At 50.9% G+C, this 7,151-nt stretch overlaps 1 protein-coding gene across 1 annotated transcript in view; it reads left to right on the plus strand.

Moving 5' to 3' along the window:
- Grk6 (G protein-coupled receptor kinase 6) overlaps positions 1-7,151 on the plus strand; it is a 13,618-nt gene that overhangs the window by 4,360 nt on the left and 2,107 nt on the right. The window contains exons 6-11 of the mRNA XM_013015991.1: positions 32-39; positions 71-139; positions 228-317; positions 2,520-2,728; positions 2,835-2,972; positions 6,979-7,144. Of these exons, the coding sequence (XP_012871445.1) occupies positions 32-39; positions 71-139; positions 228-317; positions 2,520-2,728; positions 2,835-2,972; positions 6,979-7,144 (680 nt within the window). The remainder of the gene's footprint in view (positions 1-31; positions 40-70; positions 140-227; positions 318-2,519; positions 2,729-2,834; positions 2,973-6,978; positions 7,145-7,151) is intronic.

The following is a 7,151-nucleotide window of genomic DNA, read 5'->3' on the forward strand; positions in this document are numbered from 1 at the left end:
CCCCCCCCCCGCCCCGCCCCGCACCATGTAGGAGGTGGGGTGGGCCTGTATGGCTTCCTGTTTTCCTGAGTGGCTTTTGACCCTGCCCTTCTCTCCTCCAGGGACCTGAAGCCGGAGAACATCTTGCTGGATGACCACGGTGGGTGGAGAGGCGAGAGGCCCAGGGTCGGGCAGGCGAGAGAGGAATTCCCAGTCCCTTAACGTGCGCCTGCTTTCTCTCTCTTCAGGCCACATTCGCATCTCTGACCTGGGGCTGGCTGTGCACGTGCCCGACGGTCAGACCATCAAGGGTCGCGTGGGGACCGTGGGCTACATGGGTAAGTTGTCTTCCTCCGGCCCAGCACACCCACTAACTACCAGATGGGGGTCTCCTGTTCAGAGAGACCTCACACAGAAAACAGACACATGGGTGCAGTTGTTACAGAAGTGTTAAGCAACCAGCTGGGCGCCAGTGGCTCACACCTGTCATCCTAGCTACTCCGGAGGCTGAGATCTGAGGATTGTGGTTCAAAGTCAGCCCAGGCAGGAAAAGTCTGTGAGACTCTGATCTCCAATGAACCACTGGAAAACTGGAAGTGGCGCTGTGGCTCAAGGGGTAGAGCGCTCGCCTTCAGCTGAAGAGCTGAGGGACAGCGCCCAGGCCCAGAGTTCAAGACCCATGACTGACCAAAAATAAAACAACAACAACAAAGAAACCAAGACCTAGCCAGGATCCACACACCAGCCTGCATTCACTAAATGCCTTTTGAAGATCTGTGATTGCCTGTGATTGGCTAGACCAGCAGGGGGCCGCCAGGGATTGGAGAAAGGAATTGAAACCTTTTTTTGTGTGTGTGTGCTTTCTGGCACTGGGGCTTGAATTCAGGCCTGGGTGCTGTCCCTTAACTCTTTTAATTGTTGTTCAAGGCTAGCAGCTACCACTTGAGCAACAGCTCCACTTCCAGCTCTTTGTTGGCTAATTGAGATACGCATCTCCAACTTCCTTGCCCGAGGTGATTATGAACCTCAGTCCTCAGATCTCACCTCCCAAGTAGCTAGGATTACTGGTGTGAGCCATCTTTTCCGTGGTTCTAACCAAGTCCTCCCCTAAGCTGCTTGTTCTGAGAGTAGGTGGGCCCTGGTGAAGTGCTGGCAGGTGGAAAGACAGACGTGATCTCATTGTGCCCTGGGGACTTTGTGACACAGTAGATGGTCTCTGCTCTAGCAAGGAACCTTTTGACTACCAAGAATCCTGTGGGTATTTGTGATATCATTTATGGGCCGTGCAGAAATTATTAAATAGGTATAGATGGGGTTGGGAGAAATGGAGAATGACGGAATGGGTGACAGTGACCAAGATGCATTGTACTCACAATCTGACTGGTTGACTTGAAACTCCTTTGTACAAGTACTTAAAATTTAAAAACATTATGAATACAGGCAGACAGTCATGGAGAGTTAATGGGAAACATCTAAGAAGCAAGTGATAGGCTGGGAAGGTGGCTCAGTGGTAGAGTGCTTGCCTTGCATGCATGAGGCCCTGAGTTCAATTCCTCAGCACCACAGACACAAAAAAAGCCGGAAATGGTGCTGTGGCTCAAGTGGTAGAATGCTACCCTTGAGCTGAAGAGCTGAGGGACAGCCCCCAGGCGCAGAGTTCAAGGCCCACAACCAACAACAACAAAACAAGAAGCAAATGACTTCAAGGTTCTCCTATCTACAGGGTCTACATGTGGCCTGCTAGGCTGTTCTGGAATACATTCCTCTCCCCTTAGCCTCTCTATATTGCGAAACACCAGAGCTACCTTTTAGCCTAGAGATAAAAGAAGATAGTCAAGTGAAGAAAACCCACCAGCTATCTTCCTGGCAGGTAGGAAGTTTCAGCCAGTAGGAGTTTTTACCACTTGGCCTTCTTTCTCTTAGAAATCTTGTGTGTAAGTGTGTGTATGCGTGCACGTGCACGTGCATGCACATGTGTGCCAAAACTGGGGCTTCAACTCAGTTACCTGGGTGCTGTCCCTGAGCTTCTTGTGCTCAAGGCTGGTGCTCTACCACTTGAGCCACAGCGCCACTTCCAACTTTTTCTGTGTATGTGATACTGAGGAATTGAACCCAAAGCTTCATGCATTCTAGGCAGGCACTCTACCACTAAGCCACATTCCCAGCCCTTTTGTGTGTGTGTGTATGTATGTGTGTGTGTGTGTGTTTACTGGTTATTTGGTGATGTATGTCTCAGACTTTTCTGCCTAAGCTAGCTTTGAATCGTGATGCTCAGATCTCAGCCTCTTGTGATGCTCAGATCTCAGCGCCCAGGCCCTATGAAGGACAAAACCAAAAACAAACCCCTAGCCCTGGGGACCGCAGGTGTGACCTCCAAGAGCTACACTGGGTCCCACAATGGGATGGGTTTTCTACTTTCTGAGGTTCCCACCCAGCCCATGACATGGGTACTTGGCCAGTGAGCGATTTCCCCATGTGCTGAGCCCCCCCCCAGGCTGGAGGGGGTCTCCCCAGCTCTGCCTCCTGTGCTCCCCCCCCAGCTCCAGAGGTGGTAAAGAACGAGCGGTACACGTTCAGCCCTGACTGGTGGGCGCTGGGCTGCCTGCTGTACGAGATGATCGCCGGCCAGTCGCCCTTCCAGCAGAGGAAGAAAAAGATCAAGCGGGAGGAGGTGGAGAGGCTGGTCAAGGAGGTGCCCGAGGAATATTCGGAGCGCTTTTCCCCGCAAGCCCGCTCGCTCTGCTCCCAGGTAGGGCCATGAGCTGCAGGCCTGACCTGCCTGGGTGGAGCTGGGCGCACGCCATCCACCTGCCCAAGACCCAAGAACCCCCCTGACCACCCCTGCCCTGCTGCAGCTCCTCAGCAAGGACCCTGCCGAGCGCCTGGGGTGTCGTGGGGGTGGCGCCCGAGAAGTGAAGGAACACCCCCTGTTCAAGAAACTGAACTTCAAGCGGCTGGGAGCGGGCATGCTGGAACCTCCCTTTAAGCCAGATGTGAGTGCTACCCCCTTGTGGTGGGCGGGGCCTGGGTGACTGGGAGGGGCCTGGGCGGTGGGAGGGGCGCTGGGGGCGGGGCCTGGGCGGTGGGAGGGGCTGTGGGCGTGGCCTGGTCGGGTGGGAGGGGCCTTGGAGTCATCTTCAGTCTTAAACCATCCCTGCAGACAGAGTAGCTCTGGGCCCAGTGTAAATCGCAGCCGGGCTCCCGTGTCTCTTGTGCCCTGCAATCAGGAGGCTGAGATTTGGGGAGGATCAAGGTTCCAGGGTAGCCCAGACCGGAAAAGTCCATGAGAACCTCATCTCCAAAAGAATTAGCAAAAAGCTGGGGCTGGAGGCCTGGCTTAAAGGGTAGAGTGCCCGCTGAGCAGGAGTTCAAGGTTCTGAATTTGAACTCTGGTACCTGTTGGGGGGGGGGGAAGGATATTCTAAATGTGTGGGAGGGGGAAGGCTGGGAAGAGATGTGAAGGATAAACAAAGCAGGAGGCTGAAATGCTTGGTCAGAAAGGGAGATCGTGGGTAGCCTGCCTTTTTTTTTTTTTCCTTTCTCTTTTTTTTAAATTTTTCCGGCCCTAGGGCTTGAACTCAGGGTCCGGGCACTGTCCTTGAGCCTATCTGTGCTCAAGGCTAGCACTCTACCACTTGAGCCACAAGACTACTTCCGGCTTTTTCTGTGTCTGTGGTACTGAGCAATCGAACCCAGGGCTTCATGCATGCTAGGCGAGCACTCGACCCCTGAGCCACCTTTCTAGCCCCGGTTGACTGCTTTCCATTCAGCAGGTCACTGTTGTAGGCCAGGCATTCCTCAACCATCAGACTCCAGCTCCAACTTCCTTAAGCTCAACATGAAGTGTATTGATTTGGATTGGCCAAAATGTCTCAGCATGGAGCCAACCTCAGCAGGTCTATTCCCTGGCTGCTGTAGCCTTTGGGTCATGTCTCCTCCCGAATCCAGGCCATAGGGAAGTTCTGATTGGCTGGGAGCAGGTCATGTGCTTGCCTCCTTCTTGGGGGTGTTGGGTGAACTGTCACTTGGGGAAGGCCTCAGATGATCACAAGTAGGTCTGGTTGAGGGCTGCATTCCACATGTGTTTGTTTGTTTGTTTGACAACTGAATACCCACATAGGGCAGAACTCGGAGATAATGAGGTCCACAGGACCCAGCGCCGTGCTTGCGTTCTATGAAGAGAACACCAAACTAAACCAATAGAATTGCAGCTAATGCTAACTCTGACAAAGAAAAATAGAGCAGGCTAAGAAAACAAGGATGGAGGGAGCCTTAGAAGTTCCAGACAGGGCGGCCTCTGGAATTGGTTAGACAGCAACTGAAAATACGTGAAAAAAAGGAGGGAGCCAGCTCCAGATTTTGGGGGTGGGGAAGGACCTGAGCATTCAGACAAGAGTCCTGGGGCAGAGCCCCATCCAGGGAGCTAGCTTCAAGGAACATGGCATTTGAGTGGCTAGGGCCAGTATGTGTAGGAAATATGGAATGCCATTCAGAGCATGACTGGGGTTCAGCAGGAACATGGGGTGGCTTAGAGCAGGTATGGATGTAAGGGGGAGTCCCTAAGGTCTCCACAGGGCATTGCCTGAATCAAGCAAGTCTGATTGTGTGAGCCTCACTTTGAGGCTGGTATTACTGCTCAAGTCTATTTCTGGATCTGTAGTTCAGACTTAGGGATCAAATCAGTGCCTGGGAGTTGGACTTTGTAGAAGCGCGAGATGAAAAGCTTCAGAACAAGAGTCACACAGCCTACAGTCTATCCATACAAAATGTACTGTTCAAGCTGGGCACCAATGGCTCAGTCCTATCTTCCCAGCTGCTGAGATCTGAGGATCACGGTTCAAAGCCAGCCCAGGCAGGAAAGTCCGTGAGACTCTTGGCACCAGTTAATTACCAAAACAAAAAACAAAAATGGCAGTGTGGCTCAAAGTGGTAGAGCCCAAAAGCTCAGGGACAGTACCCAGGTTCAAGCTTCAGGACCAGCACCAAAAAAAAAAAAATATATATATATATATATATATATATATATTTATTTATTTATATATATATATATATATAAACACACAATTCAGTGGCTTCTAGTTTACTCAAGAATTATTCAGCCAAGCACCAGTGGCTCACGCCTGTAATTCTACATACTCAGGAAGCTGAGATCTAAAGATCTCAGTTCAAAGCCAGCCCAGGCACGAAAATCAGTGAAACTCTTTATCTCCAATTAACCACCAGAAAACCAGAAGTGGCACTGTGGCTCAAAGCGGTAGAACGTTAGCTTTGAGCAGGAAAAAGAAAAGGCTCAGGGACAGTACACAGGCCCTGAGTTCAAGCCCCATGACCTCTAAAGAAAAAGAATTGTGGGCTGGGAAGGTGGCTCAGTGGTAGAGCACTTGCTTTGCATGCACGAGGCCCTGGGTTCAATTCCTCAGCACCACATAAGCAGAAAAAGCCGCAAGTGGCGCTGTGGCTCAAGTGGTAGAGCGCTAGCCTTGAGCTCAACAGCTGAGGGACAGCGCCCAGGCCCAGAGTTCAGGCCTCACAACTGACAAAACAAAAAAATTGTTTAACTGTCACTGCAATAAGTTTTAGAATGTTTTCATTAGCATTCTTTCCCCATTCTGCCCTGTTTCTGTTCCTAGCAATCACTAATCTTTCTGCCTGTACACATCCCTCGTCTGCACATTTTGTCTATGCAGATGTAATCTGCATGGTTCTTTATGACTGGCTCCTTTTAGCATATTTTTAAGGCTCATCTATGTTCTAGTATTATATTGATATTTTTCTTTAAGGCTGGATAATATTCCACTATATGGATAGTATATTTTATTTATTCATTCTTCAGTTGACACACATTAGGCATTTCCAGTTTGGGCCTATAAAACTCCTACTGTGGACTTTTGTTGTTGTTGTTGGTCGTGGGGCTTGAACTCAGGGCCTGAGCACTGTCCCTCAGCTCTTCAGCTCAAAGGTAGCGCTCTACCACTTGAGCCACAGCACCACTTCCGGCTTTTTCTGTGTATGTGGTGCTAAGGAATCGAACCCAGGGCCTTATGCATGCAAGGCAAGCGCTCTACCGCTGAGCCACCTTTAATCAGTCCTGGGGCTTGAACTCAGGTCCTCAGCACTGTCCCAGAGCTTTTTTGCTCAAGGCAAGCATTCTACCACTTTGAGCCACAGCGCTACTTCCAGTTTTCTGGTGGTTTATTGGAGATGAGTGTCTCATGGACTTTCCTGCCCAGGCTGGCTTTGAACCCCGATCCTCAGATCTCAGCCTCCTGAGGAGCTGGGATTATAGACATGAGCCACTTGCACCCAGCACCATGGTTGACTTTAGAGTACATTTTAGTACAAGTGTTAGTGTGGACAGATATAATTTCTCTTGATACCTATCAAAGCATAGAATTATGAATGCTTACCAGGTAATAGTGGCTCACACCTGTCATCCTAGCTACTCAGGAGGCAGAAATCCTGAGGATTGTGATTCGAAGCCAGCCTGGGCAGGCAAGTCCATGAGACTCTTGTTTCTGAGTAACCATTAAAAAAAAAAAGCCAGAGCCGGGCGCTGGTGGCTCACGCCTGTCATCCTAGCTACTCAGGAGGCTGAGATCTGAGGATCACGGTTCAAAGCCAGCCCGGGCAGGAGGGACCGTGAGACTCCTATCTCAAATAAACCACCAGAAAACCGGAAGTGGCACTGTAGCTCAAGTAGCAGAGCGCTTGCCTTGAGCTGAAGAGCTGAAGGACAGCGCCCAGGCCCAGAGTTCAAGCCCCACGACCGACAAAAAAAAAAAAAGCCAGAGGTGGAGCTGTGGCTCAAGTGGTAGAGCGCCAACCTTGAGAGAAATACCTAAGGGACCCAGACTCTGAGTGCAAGCCCCAGTACTGGTGCACACACATACACAACTTGTGTGTGTGTGTGTGTGTTTTGTCTCTGTGTGAGTTCGAGAGCATGCGCACATGCACGCACACACATGTGTCTCTTGTCTGACCATTGCCTCTGTCTTCTAGCCCCAGGCTATTTATTGCAAAGACGTTCTGGATATTGAACAGTTCTCCACAGTGAAAGGCGTGGAGCTGGAGCCCACCGACCAGGATTTCTACCAGAAGTTTGCCACCGGCAGTGTGCCCATTCCCTGGCAGAATGAGGTGCAGGCCTTGTACAGTGATGGCTGGGGCGGGGG

The sequence above is a fragment of the Dipodomys ordii genome, unplaced genomic scaffold (assembly GCF_000151885.1).
Source record: "Dipodomys ordii isolate 6190 unplaced genomic scaffold, Dord_2.0 Scaffold29, whole genome shotgun sequence".
Taxonomy (NCBI): domain Eukaryota; kingdom Metazoa; phylum Chordata; class Mammalia; order Rodentia; family Heteromyidae; genus Dipodomys; species Dipodomys ordii.